The sequence below is a fragment of the Arachis hypogaea genome, chromosome 13 (genome assembly GCF_003086295.3).
Source record: "Arachis hypogaea cultivar Tifrunner chromosome 13, arahy.Tifrunner.gnm2.J5K5, whole genome shotgun sequence".
NCBI lineage: Eukaryota > Viridiplantae > Streptophyta > Magnoliopsida > Fabales > Fabaceae > Arachis > Arachis hypogaea.
In genome coordinates this window covers 9,042,380-9,058,379 of record NC_092048.1, presented here as the reverse complement: position 1 = coordinate 9,058,379, position 16,000 = coordinate 9,042,380, and the positions used below count along the sequence as shown (strand labels likewise).

General features: G+C 35.5%; 3 protein-coding genes and 1 long non-coding RNA gene across 6 annotated transcripts; 1 reads left to right on the top strand and 3 right to left on the bottom strand.

Annotated features, from left to right (window-relative positions):
- Positions 1 to 621: 621 nt before the first annotated feature.
- LOC112737046 (protein YLS7) lies at positions 622 to 5,236 on the bottom strand. Of its 3 annotated transcripts, none has more exons than XM_025786753.3 (4): positions 4,599 to 5,236; positions 3,528 to 4,338; positions 2,541 to 2,815; positions 622 to 1,674 (listed from the first exon to the last, which is right to left on the bottom strand). In XM_025786753.3, exons 2-4 carry the CDS (start codon positions 4,264 to 4,266, stop codon positions 865 to 867), a joined length of 1,824 nt encoding a protein of 607 aa, XP_025642538.1. In that variant the 5' UTR covers positions 4,267 to 4,338; positions 4,599 to 5,236; the 3' UTR covers positions 622 to 864. The 3 variants fall into 3 exon arrangements, with proteins under 3 accessions (XP_025642538.1, XP_025642540.1, XP_029147255.1); XM_025786755.3 differs by having other exon boundaries at positions 4,807 to 5,036; XM_029291422.2 differs by having other exon boundaries at positions 3,528 to 4,418; positions 4,599 to 4,945.
- Positions 5,237 to 6,491: 1,255 nt separating this feature from the next.
- On the bottom strand, positions 6,492 to 8,026 carry LOC112737051 (protein EARLY-RESPONSIVE TO DEHYDRATION 7, chloroplastic). Its single transcript, XM_025786760.3, has 3 exons — positions 7,446 to 8,026; positions 6,926 to 7,071; positions 6,492 to 6,730 (listed from the first exon to the last, which is right to left on the bottom strand). The coding sequence occupies exons 1-2, from the start codon at positions 8,024 to 8,026 to the stop codon at positions 6,978 to 6,980; spliced, it is 675 nt and encodes a 224-aa protein (XP_025642545.2). The 3' UTR covers positions 6,492 to 6,730; positions 6,926 to 6,977.
- A 3,440-nt stretch (positions 8,027 to 11,466) lies between these two features.
- LOC112737043 (disease resistance protein RUN1) lies at positions 11,467 to 14,973 on the bottom strand. Its single transcript, XM_072211131.1, is given in 6 exon segments — positions 11,467 to 11,718; positions 11,817 to 12,584; positions 12,749 to 13,006; positions 13,085 to 13,328; positions 13,330 to 14,184; positions 14,378 to 14,973. Coding segments are annotated over 6 exon segments (2,727 nt in total). The 5' UTR covers positions 14,881 to 14,973; the 3' UTR covers positions 11,467 to 11,619.
- Positions 14,974 to 15,033: 60 nt separating this feature from the next.
- Positions 15,034 to 15,925, top strand: LOC140177833 (uncharacterized). Its single transcript, XR_011869319.1, has 2 exons — positions 15,034 to 15,331; positions 15,434 to 15,925. It is a non-coding gene; the product is annotated as an uncharacterized lncRNA (long non-coding RNA).
- Positions 15,926 to 16,000: the final 75 nt, after the last annotated feature.

The window sequence follows — 16,000 nt, the reverse complement described above, 5'->3', positions numbered from 1 at the left end:
GGGTTTAAATGTTCCAAATCTCTTAAATACCCAACGGTACCCACAAGCCACAACTCTTCACTTCTGCTACTACTTCTGGATAACGAGTCAATGCAACCAATTCAATACCATCAAGATTAGATGCTCCTTCTTTTAAAACACTTACAAAATTATTAATGAAAACTTCCCTGGATAAAAACATTAGCAACATATGATTAATTCAGTTGTGATCCAATCTTTCTTAAGACGTATTGGAGCAATGGAACAAACGGCCTTATCTGGATTACGACGAAAACCACAACCAAATAGAATAGGAGGATATTCAGTTGGAGCATCACGTACAACAAATGCCACACAAGAAGCAATGCCAATCCAATTATTGTCATCCACAATGGGAGATGGATCCACCTTCATTGAATTACCTGTATTCTGTTTGTTGAACCACCTTGGAATTTCAGTTCCTGGAATAATAACTTTAATGGAGCATCTGGGGAAAGAGCATTGCATGTTCACCTGCCAACATACAAATTAGGTATGTATAACGGCATAAGTTCATACCATACAAAGACAACAGCAAAAAGGCAAAACAAAGGAGGACTAAAACTCACTACCAAAATTATCAGATAAAATAATGCGAACTGATGTTCAAAAAATATGATGTGGTATATTAAAAATCAAAACTTGGTAATGACATACGTAGCCATATCAGGTGTACTAATGGCTTTTGAGGGTTAAGGAATAAGCAAATAGCTTTATCATCCGAACCCATATACAAATAAATTAATTTCTCTACAATGTTAATATTTTCTTCTATGAAAAGATACAACTTAACTATTTTTGTCTCTCCCCAAGAAACTCTCATTTCCTACAGAGTCATTCAACTAATCACGATGCACTTGATCCTTCATATTCTCGCCTAATGATCTCCATCACGAGCTCATTCCAGGTATCCACAGGGCCTGGCATGCACCAATGCAAGCAATCCTGCGGTGGCGGCCTTCCATCCGGTCCACGCTTTGTGATCTTATTTGGATCAGTGCTCCTGTATGGACCAGGATGGCCATCATGCCTGTACTGAAAAACTTCAGTGATATCCATTAACTTCAACCTTGATGCATTTGTTGCATTCTGCACAGCACGGTTGAAACCATTAACCTGTTGTGCATGCATGACATTTGTGAATTCGTTTTCCACCAGTTCGCCCGGACCAAGAGGCTTCACCTTCCCCGTGCACGATCCACCCGTGTTCCAGGCACCACCCTCGTAGTGATCCGGCGAGTAAGAGCGCACAATTGTAAGCCCCTTGTAATTTGGATGCACAAGAATGGAAGTAAGAATCGTTTCAACAGATATACCGTATGCTTGAATACTATTAATCTTCATTTTGTTCCGATGAGACTTGGGCGGCGACCACAACTGCCCGCCCACAATCTCGTTGTTCAAAATGTACACAGACTTCTTGGCAAACCAATGACCGGAAGAAAGAACAACCACATCAAACATTGGGAGGAATTCCATCACCTTCTCATCCGGAGCATCAAGATGGAGCTTATCCACACCAGCCTCGGCATAATCAAATGGCTCAGGATAATGTTTGACAAGCCACGAAGACCACATCCGCGCAATCATTACAGATGTGGACCTGAAATAATATCGTTGCATGTTACGATTTCCCCGATTCTTCGGTACCTCTACCTGAAAGTATCATTTTATAAGTTAGCCTTCTCACTATGCGAAATGAATGCACATTATCATGCACCCTGCAAAAACAAGCACGCATATAATGTATGTATGCAAGTATAAAGTAAATTCTATGCAAAGAAACCATTGAATTTGATCATGAACATAGCATGGTGCAGGTGCAGCTGCAGCTCGAATGCCACACGAAGACAATTCTTGACCTAGCAGCCAGAATGATACTTAAAATTAAGCACCCGTAATATGTGATAGATAACTGACTTCCTCAGATAATCCAGATCAATTAATATCCGTAAACTATGTTCAAAGGCTGATAGTAACATCACATCAGCTCAGCAGTTATATGACGGAATTGGTTCAGATCATCAAAATCAAACCAGGAGTTTATTCTGTTCACTAATGGTTCTTGATCAAGATGACCACAGCACATGAAACTACTAGAGAGGATTTTCGGGGGACCACTACTCTCTTAATCTTTCCTCACTCCATTCCACGGCTGATTTTACCCCACTGTCTTCTCCCTCCTATTTATACTAAATCCTAACTAATCAAACTCCCCATCACAAGGCCAAGTTCATCATTCCTTAGGTTTCTTTAAAGGATTATTGAGGTTCTTCCTTGAAACAGAATTCCTTTTTCTATTCCATGTCTTTAATTTGCTGTCTTACGAAGTGGACAAACTACGGTTTGTTATGTGTTTCTCGGGCTCGGCCAACCATATATATCATAAATCTAATATACTAATATCAAAAGCAACCATGAAAAAATAGAATGACAAATTCGCAAAACATTGAATTTCCCTGTTATCTAGGAATCATTTAATTTTCCATTCAACGCAGATACACAAGTTAAAAAGAAATAACCTGCCAGAGAATACACAGCAATGATTCCATCTGGTTTCTTGCAACGGAATCTCCAATGAATGCCAAGGTCTTCCCTCTCATCAACTCCAAAAATTTCTTTGGATCAAATCTTGGGAGGTCACACTGAGATGGCTTCCAGCGCCAATTCTCATAATCCTTGTCAGGCCTCCCATTAGCCTGACAATTTTGCATCTGTGTAATTACTGGGCATGTATCATTTCTATATAATGGTCCCCATGGATCGTGTATCCAGCTTCCATGGTACAAATCGCACTCTACAGAATCCAATAAGAAAAACCAATTAAACATCACCAAAGATATACATAGTATTTTGAACCAAAATTATTTTGGAAAAAAAAGGTTATATGACAGTCACAGTTTTGGTAATAAGATACAAATACTAGTTTTATTATCCTATCTCAACCTAAAAGATATCTAATAATTTTCACAAATCTATTGATTAACTCATAATTTATATATAAACAAAGATCAAACTAAAAGAGCGCTTACTATGAAATCATACCAGCATCAAGTTATACAAGTAAAAGCAAGGAATGTAATTTCAAGCCTTCATTGTAGGAGTTATAGAAATATATAAATAGTAAGATTGCTACAGCCATCCTATTATACAGGGAAAAGAAAAAAAATGATTTTCTGGCTATACTATTTCAATCTCTTTCTCCCCACCGAAGCCTATACTCTATGATAGAAAAACTTTAATGTGTGAGGCTGTATGTAGTACATATGTTGAATACTAAATCTATATTCCCCTCATCAAGTTAAGTGGACACATAATAAACAAGTATTACACATAAATCACTTCATAAGCATGTTCCAAGTCATAATAATAAAATTAAACTAATAATGAAATTATTGCTCCAATGTGTTCCCAAAAGAGGCGAAGAAAAAAAAAACAATTTTATGTTGTAATTGATTATATAAATCAAGAGTAATACAATAAAAGAATATGATTATCACAACTGCAACCTGGATTAGCTGAACCAGCAGAAGATGCGCTATCTTGCTTCTCTATTGGCTCTGGAACTGCCTTTGATGTGGAATCACTAGATGACACGGATTCCTCATCAGATGCACTGGACTGACTGGTCAAATCCACAGAGGCCAGTTCCTCATTTTTAACAATACTTGTATCATTACCAGCCACTGGCAAAGTTGCCGTCGAAACCATATCAACCTGTGAATCGAATTTAGAAGGCAATCTACTATTGACTGCATCCTTACTTCCATCAAATGAAGTTGAAGATTCTTGCGAATCAGAACCCGCTCTATCAGTAGATTCTATTTCATTCACCTCCTTGTTAACCGGAGATTGCTCTGATGTCTGCTCACTCAACCCTGCTTGTGAGTTTGAGTTACTATCAGTTTGTTCTATACTGCTACCACTAGATTGATCAGATGAAACCGTGGGAGAATCTAGATCCAAAGGTTGTTTATTATCAACAAGATCTGAACTACTATTCAATTGAGCATCCTTAGAATTTTCATTTTTTGAAGGTACTGACACATCTATCTTTGCTGTATTATCTACACCATAAAAATGACTATGAACAGTGGATCCAATAGGGTATGATACAAGTCCCCAAGAAGCATAAATTAAGAAAACTGCAAGTACTCCTACTGAAACTGCAATCCACGAAATCGGCTTTCGATTCGAAGAAATTATGGAAGAGCCTTTAGATGTAGTACTCCAAGCCATGCCTTTCATCAAACACCTCCAAGCTCTATACTAAACACTGAAGCATGAAAGCTTTCAAGACAAAATACCTAAATTTTAATCCTGAAACACAATGTTCAAGTGATGGGAATCAGATTCAGGTAACTACTGCTTGATAATGAGATCAAACCTCATGTGCAGTCCTGCCATAACAACCAACACACAAATGGTAACAAATTCTGACTAAACATGCAACAAGATAAGATCATTTTCCCTTTTTTAAAAAAAGGGTCCAATTTTTCTCACAAAATTGGGATTTTCATAATAAAATTAAAAGGAAAAGAAAAAATAATTTTGATTAACGGTGAAGAAAGAGCAGGAACCTTTGTGATGGTGGAGAGATTCAATGTGATGGGAATTTGGAAGCAGGAAATTAATGCTGCAAAGAAACGCGCAATTTGGTAGAATTCTAAAGAATTGCGACCCTGTTTGATTTGATTAGGATGCGTGTGCGGTTGAGCTTGGAATGGAATGGAACGAAACCAGATTCGAAAAAAAGAGAAAAGATAAAAGAAAGTGACAGAGGCTCACCTCAAAGTTCAAAATCAAATCCATGATTCACAATCAAGCTTTGTCGCTTGTGTAAACTTAGTAATTTTCTTTTATTTTTCTTCTACCCTCTTCTTTTTCTTCTTTTTTTTTTTGGCCGACTAAATATATTTTTTGATTTGATTTTATCTTCTTTTTTTTTTTATTTGACACAATCAAAAGAAGAACAAGAAATAGTTGTTGACTAGTGCCAAACTGCCAATGATATAGCCATTGTCCTAATGTCCCGTATGCACTATGTTAACTTTGGAGAATCAATACTTTATCATCTACGGTTCAAAATTATTTTATAAAAAATGGTTGGAAATTCTGATTTGTTTTTTAATTATTTTTTTAACTTTAAAAAATATTGTATTTTTTATTTTTATATTTTTTGAAAATAATATATACATTTACTTTTTTACGTGTTAAAAAGATAATTAAAAACATGCATTAAAACTCTTAATTATTATTCTTATTTTATATAATACATATAAGAAGATTGCTTTTTTTTTTTTTTATATTAATAATAATTTACATAATCCCATAGCTTATAGCACCTACACATGCTACAGTCAATTATACTTTGGTTAGGTAAAATTTTGGGCAAATGACGCATTGGACAATTTCACTAAATATAAAGACGTTACAAAATTTTATCAAGAGAATTTTTTTATATAGTTCAAATTAGAGCCACTGACATACTATAGTAAAGGAAAAAGATAGATAGGTCATTGACTTTTTAATTTTTTGACAAATATATCTCTGACAAAATTTAAATATAAAAAAGTTCTTGATTTTAATAAACAGAAGACAATTTAGTTTTTCCGTCTATTTACCTTTCATACACCAAATGAAACTGGCTGACGTGGCTGAAACGGTGTCCAGGTGTCCGTTACGGTACCATGTTTAAAGGGGAATAAAGTTCGAAGGACAAATAGGTTCTTGAGAAATTTTTTTATTATACTTCTATTATGTTTCTATTATGAGAATTTAGTTTATAAAATTATGCTTGTATTTTGAAATCTAGTTAACTTGTTGTATTCTGTAATTTAAATTATTTGTATTGAAATTGCAGAAATTGAGCTTGTTCTGTTTCTACTTTTTTTGAGTTAATATTTAAAATCGTCCCTGAAAGATACCCCGATCTCCATTTTGGTCCTCAAAAGATAAAGTTAATCGAAATCGTCCCCGAAAGATACACGACTTGGTCACGTTAGTCCTTCCGTCAGTTGGATGATGACGTGTCACGTTAAGTGCCACGTGGCACATGATGACGTGGTGGGTGATGCCATGTGTCACGAGATGATTGGTTGACGTGTCGGATCAGTGACACGTGGCATGCCACGTGTCACTTGACATGTGAAAAAGTTATTTTTAATCAAAATAGTCCTTAAAAATTCATATGTAAATCATTTTCATCTCTAAAATTTTAAAAAATAATCAAATTAGTCCTTATATAATTTTTTTTAATTTTTTCCCCAAAGGCAATTTTTTTGTAACTAAATGTAAGTCGGTAGGAATCTGCATTCCACGAGTGAAATTAGTATGTATAGTTAAAAGCTCAAAATCACCCAACAGATAGTAAAAGTAGCTCAAATAGCTCAAAAGTCAGATTTAACTTTTCAAAATGGAATTACTTATTACAGTAGAAGCTTCAAGAGCTAAAAACATTGAAAAAGATGTACTGCAAATTTTAGTAATTCCATATGCACAATATCATAGCATAGTTCTTGATTAATATAGAAAGCAAAATCAGTATACTATGTACAGCAAAATCAGTATTATCCAAAATTTCATAAACCTAAGATGCACTCTGGTTCAATCAGATAAAATACACCACAAAACTATGATGCAACCCACGCGGGCCAATGCTTCCAATATACATTCCAGGTCTTTTCTTAACAGGATCCAAGCCTTCAAGTACCTATGAAAGTTACAACTATATTAAGCCTGTGCCACTTCTAAAGCATATTTGGTGAAGCAACCCACAATAAGTGACAAGAAATACAGGCACTCAATTTTCTTTTCAACACAATAGCACAAATCACTTCCAATATGCAGTTAACTAGTTTCATTAAATTGCATTATTAATCCAGATATGAACTAACTAAAAAAATACCTGAATTTGATCAGAACCATAAGCTTTTGAACTTTCACTCTTCTGAGAAGTTTCAGCTGCTGAGAGTGAAGACATAATACGCCCTTGGTGTGACACCATTTTGCACCAAACGGAAACTAGGCAACTTTCCCAGCTGTAAACTCACCCTATTAAAACCACAAAATCTCTCATCACTTAATGTTACAGTGTTAAAACGCAAAACGAACCAACCCCTCATGGTTTAAATATTCAGCAAAACAAAGCAGAAGAAAAGGGCATTTAGAAAGCGTTTGTTGGGTTGTTGGCACTAAAAATTCTTCCTTTTTTTCCCAACAAATTGGGGTACCAAGTTTATTGATATGCAAAAACATGTAAAGAAACAGAAAAAGGGGGTACCTGGGTTTGAAGAGTGAAGAGTGAGAGGTGGAAAGAGAGAAAGATGAAGAGAGAGTAGCAGAAGAATGGGGAAGTGGAACCCTATTGCCCCTTTGACGCAATCGTCAACCCATAGCTTAGCAGATCGGAACCGTTCTTATCTTACCCGCGGCTACGCTGATCTTCTTCGTCGGAATCGGAATTGGATTCGGAGCCCATGGGAGGTCGGAAGGAGAAAAAGTAGTGAGAGTCGTCGACCTTGACGGCAGTTTCGTCCTTGGCGAGGGGCCATTGGATCTTGTCGGCAACGCAGGCGTAAACGGCGACGGCGCTGTCACCCTGCCGGAGGCGGATGATGGAGAAGTCGCCGGAAGCGAGCTCGACGCTGTAGTGGGTGTCGACGAGGTTGAGGATGGCGCCGGGGATCCTGATGAGGACCTCCTCGGTAGCGGCCGGTGGAGCAGACGGCGAATGAACACTACCATCGCTGCTTCTGGTGTCATTTCGGGGAAATAGGGTTTGGACAAGGTCGCTGAGGTCATCAACGTCAAGGGAAGGGTAGAGAGAACTCTGCTGTTGATGATTAGGTTTTTGGAAGGACGAATTGGCTTCGAGGTTGGAATCGATTACTTCTGGGTAGTGAGAGTTTCTGGGTTTAGGTTTTTGGGAGAAAGAATCCATTGATGAACAGTTGTTTGTGATCGAAATTCGGAAACTTACCCCCTTTTGAAGATAAAACGGCGACATTTCGACGCCAGTAGGCATTCTACCAAAACGACGTCGTTTTGGTTCTTTGCCACCTTGGCAGTTAACGGGTCACATAAGCGGACGTTTGCCATCTTAACTGCGGAGATAACGGAAGGACGAACGTGATCAAGTCAGGTATTTTTCGAGGAGGCTTTTGATTAATTTTGACTTTAGGGGACGAAAATGGAGATCGAGGTATCTTTCAGGGACGAAAATGACTATTAACTCTACTTTTTTTTCTTAAATTGCATTAGTTCAGTTTTAGTGTATTTGTGTATTATATTAGAATTTGTTAAATTGCATTAGTTCAGTTTTCATCATACCAGTGTCATTAGGTAGCATCAGTTCATTTATGCATCAAGTTAGCATTAGTTCATTCATGTATTAAGTTAGCATTAGTGCATTTGTGTATTATATTAGAACTAGTATTTTTATCCATAATAACATTACGAGAATAATTTTTTTTTAAATTATAGTTCACTTTGTTCTAACAGTATAAATTATGTATGACACAAAAGATTTATAAAATCAAACTACTTTTACAAAAAAGTCATAAATTGACAAAAGTTTTTGACTAAGAATACCAAGATATCTGCAGATAAAAAATTAAATAATAAGATTTTTAGTTATTATTTTTATAAGAAAAAGTCTAATTTTTTGTTAATAATTAATTTTAACATTCGTTATCTAAACTTTAAAATAATTTAATGTGTATATTTTTACATTTAAAATATTTTAATTGTAAAAAATATCTAAAATATATTTTAATTTGTCAAATTACTAATATAAAATATAATTATATATAGAGTAAAAATAGTAGAGAAAAATAAAAATAGAGAGAGGTAGATGAGAGAATTTAGGAAAGGAGTTTATTAATTTTGAAAAAAAAAATTCTCAAGGACCTATTTGTCCTTCGAACTTTATTTGTAAAATGACGTCAAGGATTTATTTGTCCTTCGAACTTTATTCTTCTTCCAGCGTGGCACCGTAACGGACACCTGGACACCGTTTCAGCCACGTCAGCCAGTTCCGTTCGGTGTATGAGAGACAAATAGATGGAAGAACTAAATTGTCCTCCGTTTGTTAAAGTCAGGGACTTTTTTGTATTTAAATTTTGTCAGGGATATATTTGTCAAAAAGTTAAAAAGTCAGGGACCTATCTGTCTTTTTTCCTCATAGTAATTCGAATCATACATACACTAACACATACTAATTCGAATTACCCTAATTCGAATTATACACACTAACACATACTAGTTTGAATTAGCATCATTCAAACTAGCCAGAATTTCGTGCCCATAGTAATTCGAAACAGGCTGTTTCGAATTACTCTTTGTTTTGGCTGCCGTTGGTAATTCGAATCCTACTCATTCGAATTACATGCACCTTCCCTATATAAAGAGTTCGAAGTAACCTCATTCGAACCACTATTCTAAATCCATGCCCCACCAAATTCCAGAAAAAATGACCTCCGTACGACTCCAACAAAGGCTTGAGCAGAATATTTAGCCGATGGGGGATAATCTGGACCGACTTTATCATTTGGATGGAATAGCCCATATAGCTGGTGTTATCAATGAAGAGGTTAGTGCGAACTTGTTCTTTTAAAATAGGAGCGAATCAGTTATTTTTTTTATATATATTTTTACCTTTGGTGTGATAGAATGGTAGTCATTATGTACCGTTGCTAAGTTAGATAGGATTGTCATACAAGTGGTTTTGTTAGTGGTTTGGATAGTGAATGATGTTAGTGGTTTTGTTAGTGCTTTAAATGTTTAATTTTCAAAATATTTCATTTTCTCAATCAGTACGCCTACCTAATGAAAATGTATATATAACATGAAAATTGAAGACATCAAGGAGCAGTTGTAGTAGATAATCTCCAGATAACCAATATCAATAGTATCTTAAATGTGACCAAAAGTGGTGAAGCAGTAGCACTTGCTTCTGAGTTCAAACTATCCTTCAATTCTTATCTCAAGAACTTGGTGGTTTCGCCGGTGAGATCCTTGGCAGATGTTATAGCCTTTAACCAAAAGAATGCAGCTCTGGTATGTATAATCAATTTTTTCCTTCACTAAAAAGCTTGATTAATTTTATGCAGAACTTTAAAGTTCAGAATGATTAACTCTTGTTTCAATAACTACTATTTAGAGAAAGATCAATGAGTTTGGTCAAGACATCTTCTTGTTAGCACCAAACAACAAATGGAATTGGCACAACAGAGAAGGCGGCACTGGCCAATCTAGCAAGACTATCAAGAGAAGGCTTTGAGAAATTGATGAGTGATTATAAACTTGACGCATTGGTAACACCTGATTCAAGTGTTGCATCTGTGCTTACTATTAGAGGATTCTCAGGAATAAATGTGCCTGCAGGGTATGATAATAAGGGTGTTTCATTTGGAATAAACTTTGGTGGTTTGAAAGGATCAATCAAAGCTAATTGAGATTGCATATGGATTTAAACAAGCAACTAAAAAGCCCCTCCAGTTTAACTTGCAAGAATAAGACAATTATCTGTTTTAATACTGTCATACATGTTGTCAATTGTCTCATGAACTATACTATTGTTTAACTATAATGTCTTTTTGTGTGTCCTATTTGAAAAAATTTATGTGTAATAATGAATCTTAACTTCTTGGTTAAAGTAACTATTGTCTGGTTATCTTTCTCAATATAACTATTTTTTAGCTTTTTTTCTATTTTTAGCTAATTGGTAAAAAAGATATATACCTTGGATTCTTTGTAGACATAATACAAATTGATCTTTCACTTTAGCAACTTTTGTATATTTTTTTTCCCAGCTAGCTAACTCAAATTCTAAACAAAAACTAATAATTCTTTGTTATTTAGTCCAAGTAATGAGGTTCTCAACCATTATCTTTTAAGATTGCCCTTTGTACTTCTTTCTTAAATATTAAGACTGCTGGAATTTATAGACTCTTATATCATATTGGCTTGGGATCATTTATGGGACCAATGAATAAACATGAAAAATAGAAGTAAAAGACGCATTGTGCTAAAATAATACTTTTCATTTACAATAAGCAAGGAAACAAATAAACACTTTCCACCTTTGCCAATACAACATTTTAATTCATTTCATGAATAAATATTGCCAGCTATTGGTCATCTTGAATTTTCAAAAACTTGTGCTTCTGATTGTGAGCTGAAGAGTTGGCGCTATACATCCTCTTTAGGTTTAAATGTTCCAAATCTTCCTTAAATACCCAACCGTACCCACAACTCTTCACTTCTACTACTTCTTCTAGATAACGAGTCAATGCAACCAATTCAATACCATCAAGATCAGATGCTCCTTCTTTTAAAACACTTACATAATTATTAATGAAAACATCCCTGGATAAAAACATTAACAACATATTATCTAATTCAGTTGTGATCCAATCTTTCTTAAGACGTATTGGAGCAATGGAACAAACGGCCTTATCTGGATTACGACGAAAACCACAACCAAATAGAATAGGAGGATATTCAGTTGGAGCACCATGTACAACAAATGCCACACAAGAAGCAATGCCAATCCAATTATTGTCATCCACAATGGGAGATGGATCCACCTTCATTGAATTAATTACCTGTATTCTGTTTGTTGAACCACCTTGGAATTTCAGTTCCTGGAATAATAACTTTAATTGAACATCTGGGGAAAGAGCATTGCATGTTCACCTGCCACCATACAAATTAGGTATGTATAACAGCATAAGTTCATACCATACAGAGACAACAGCAAAATGGCAAAACAAAGGAGGACTTGAGACTGGTACCTGAATCATTTTTATCATCCATGAAATAACTGTGACACCACAACTTTCTGTGTCACTCAAATTAGGGCAGTTGAACACAAATATTCCTCCATAGTAAAGTCTTCCATGGCTACCTCCTCCTATGGGCAAAAGGGTACTTGGCAACCACTTTAGTTGCTTACAGTACTGCAAGTTCAACTCCCTTAGCTTGGGAAGTTCCTTGATGCAATGAGGTAGTGTAACAAAATTGTTCCCCCCTATGTTTAAACGTTCTAAACAACATAACTGTCCAATTGCATCAGGAATTTCAACTAGATTACAGAAACTTATGTCAAGAGATACCAAAGCTGGGAAACGAGACAGAGAAGGCACCAACAAACCAATTGAATTGGAGCACCTTCTAGAAGACAAAAAATGGAGAGGCCTTGTAAGAGTTTTGCATATGGAGGATGTCATGTGCCTTTGTACACTTTGACCTGTATTCAACTGCTTGCTTTGCCTTGGTTGCTCTAACAACTGATCTTTAAGTAATTTCCAACAGCCAGATAGATTTAAATCATAAAGAGAATTAAGATCAAATATGTTGTTGGGAATACTAACAAGACTTCTGCAGTTTTCCAGATTCAAGTAACCCAGGTTTTTTAAACAGCCAATGGATGGATGAAGGCGAACAAGTTTAACACATCCTTTAAGATCTAGTCGCGAAAGATTTGGGGCCTGAGATAAATTTGGTATGTTTACAAGGCTTTTGGAATAACATAGTTCCAAATGTGTCAAATTATGTAGATCCTATAATGTCAAGAGAGTGAGATAGAAAGGTAAGAAGAATCTTAAGCCATAATACAAAGAAGGAAGACTACGTGTAATAATAGAAAAATGTTAAGGATTTGAGAACAATTTGAAGCTACTTTTGTTAAAATCAACATGAGTAAAGATGGTGGTATCTACCATACCTTTATTCCCTCCCAGAGTTCTTTGATGTTGCTGTGATGCAGGATTAATTTAACGAGTTTATTTGGCTGAAAGCTTGATGGCAAACATGTGAAAGGATATCCCAACTCATTAGAAAGAAAATTAAGGCATCCCCAAAAATTCACTTCTGTGAGTATGAGTAATTTAAGGCAGCTCATTTGTGATAAAGCTTCAACTGACAACTCTTCCCTAATTTCAAGAAATCTTGGTAGAACTATGGCTTCAAGATTTTCTGCTATCTGAAACATTAGAACTTTTAAAATAATTCAGTTTCCAAAAATTGCAGCCAACAACAATATTCTCAATAACTATTTTACCTTGTTTTCCCGCAAGACATTGCTTAGATCCTTTTGATTCCATAACCTGCTCCACTTTCTTGGCTCTTTGGGTGATTTTTCTCGAACAATACTTCTACCCAACTCTCTCAACAAATCATGCATAACTATGGCCGACCAGTCACAAGTTATAAGTGATTTATCAATGAGAATTCTTATACCAATATCAGGATGAAACCCTCGAATACATAAAATGTTCTTTACATAATATTCATTCTCGTTAGAAAAAAAAACATGCAATATCAAGAAACATTTCCTTTTCCATATCCTCAAGTCCATCATAACTTATTCGTAACACATCCATAATATCTTTTGTTGGGTTTTCTCTCAATCTAACCAAAGCACTCCTCCACTCGGATATACTTCGGCCAAATAAAAAAGAACCCAATACTTTAATTGCTAATGGCAGTCCATTAGCATATGTTAATGCAGAATTTGTCAGGCTTTCATAACCTTCTATAACATGGTTACATTTGAAAGCTTTTCTACAAAACAATTGGAGAGCATTCTCATCATTTAAGAGTTGAACTTTGTAAACATCATCCACTCCATGCTCTCTCAATATATGTTCATCTCTAGAAATTATGATTATTCTGCTCCCTCTACTTAGCCATTCCCGTTTTAAAGCCAACTTCTCCAACTGAATCCCCTGATCAACATTATCCAGAACTATGAGAACCTTTCTATGGCATAAATTATTTTGAATCAAATTAGTTGCTGCCGAAAGATTGCATATTAGAAATTCTTCTTCCACGAAAGCTTGACAAAGAAGTTGCTTTTTCACACCAAGTGGACCACAATCTGCATAAGTTTTGCTTACATCATCCATAAAGCATGAAATGTCGTATTGATGAGAGATCTTTTCATATAAAATGGTGGTAAGAGTTGACTTTCCTATGCCACCCATTCCACAAATGCCTAAAACTCGAACATCATCATGCGAGTCCAAAACTAGAAGCTTTTCTAGTTCTTCTAAATGGGAGTACACCCCAACTACATCATTAGATAGACTTGATGATGGTTTGGGACTCAATATGTTTGTTACCGCTTTGACAATTTTTTCAATCTCAGCAGATTGTGACCTACAAAGATCCAAGGGAGAAGAAAAAAAAAGAGAGAAAAAACAAAATCTTCACGACAGCACAAGAAAACGACAATAGATGAGACACCAACCATAATTGTTTAATAAAAGCTTTGAAATGTGTTAATTAATGTTAGATTGGTGATCAAATTATTTCAAAAGAATAAACAGAAAACATAAAATTGGTTACTCACTTATCCTTCTTCACATCCCAGCCAGAGAGATTGGCTACTTGTGTTAGAGCTCCCCTCCATCTTGCCACTTGCTCCATCATCTCTGCATCATCTTTGAATCTCTCTTCATGTTTCATAAATGCTTTTTCAAATTTCCCACTTTGCCTTCTCACCTCAGTTGGACTCACATCATAGAAAACTGGCAGAACAGTGTGTCCTGGGATTTGAATGCAATCAGCTATGTTTGCGAGTTCTTGCAAGCACCATGTAGAGGAAGCATAGTTGATAGAGAAGACCACAATCAGAACCTGTGATCCTTCAATAGCTTGCACAAGCCCTGCTGATATAGGTCCTCCTTTCTCGATTTTTGTATCATCCTTGAAGGCAAGTACGCCGTGTCTGTGGAGAGCAGCAAAAAGATGATCGGTGAAGTTGAAGCGAGTCTCGCCTCTGAAACTCACAAACACATCATATTTCCAATTCTTCCTATGAGACAAGGTGCTCTGGATTCTCACGCATTCCATTGTACAGGGAATATACTGTGTGAACTATTGAACTGTGAATATGAATGCAATAAGGATTACTTCTATGGAAATGAGATGCTATATATATATATATATATATATATATATATATATATATATAGAGAGAGAGAGAGAGAGAGAGAGAGAGAGAGAGAGAGAAGTCAACGGGCTTGTTTTAGTTGAAAATTCTTGTATTGATTATTGAGTAGTTTACTCTGAGTAAAAGAAAACACTTTGAAGTGGGAGATACATTTTAGTTTTTACTAGAAACGCGTTAACCTTTATTAGCTTCAAATTTGACGCGCATTCCTTTTATAACTCTCTGTGATGGATGGCTAAGATCTGTAAGGATCCATAATCAATGGAATAGTTCGGATAATTGTTCATTGTTGTATGATGGTTTAGGGTTATGATTTCTTGAATTGAAGCAACCAATGAGAATGCAGATTTGGTTTGTATAATCAAATGTTTCCTTCATTGACAAAACTTGATTAATTTTATGCAGAACATCAAAGTTCACAGTGATTAACTCTTGCTTCAAATAACTATTTAGGAAAAGATCAATGAGTTTGGTCAAGACATCTTCTTGTTAGCCCAAACAACAAATGGAATTGGCGCGACAGCAAGACTATCAAGAGAAGGCTTTGAGAAACTGGTGAGTGATTATAAACTTGATGCATTCGTAACACCTGGTTCAAGTGTTGCACCTTTGCTTTTCATTCGAGGATTCCCTGGAATAAATGTGTCTGCAGAGTATGATAGTAAAGGTGTTCCATTTGGTATAAACTTTGGTGGTTTGAAAGGCTCAGAATCAAAGCTAATTGAGATTGCATATGAATTTGAAGAAAGCCCCTTCCAGTTTAACTTGCAAGAATAAGACCATTAAGTTTTTCAATACTTTGTCATATATATAGTCAATTTGCCTCAATACTGTTGTTGTATAATATATTAATATCTTTTTATGTGTCTTATTTGAACAAATTTACGTGTAATAAACTAATAACAGTTTCTTGGCTAAAGTGAATGTATTCTCGTTCTGTATGAATAACTTTTTTCTGTTTTTAGCTAGTTTGTAACAAAATATCTTGCATATCTTGGGTGCCGTGTAGACTTACTACAA

Bases quoted from the DNA above. Each gene is read 5' to 3' on its own strand.
- LOC112737046 (XM_025786753.3), bottom strand. From the start codon at position 4,266: ATGAAAGGCATGGCTTGGAGTACTACATCTAAAGGCTCTTCCATAATT. The intron at 2,816-3,527 runs GTTGCAGTTGTG...TGGATTCTGTAG, and splicing joins TGCTGGTTCAGCTAATCCAG to AGTGCGATTTGTACCATGGA. The intron at 1,675-2,540 runs GTTATTTCTTTT...TGATACTTTCAG, and splicing joins TGCTGTGTATTCTCTGGCAG to GTAGAGGTACCGAAGAATCG.
- LOC112737051 (XM_025786760.3), bottom strand. From the start codon at position 8,026: ATGTCGCCGTTTTATCTTCAAAAGGGGGTAAGTTTCCGAATTTCGATC. The intron at 7,072-7,445 runs GTAAGATAAGAA...TGGTTTTAATAG, and splicing joins GAAGATCAGCGTAGCCGCGG to GGTGAGTTTACAGCTGGGAA.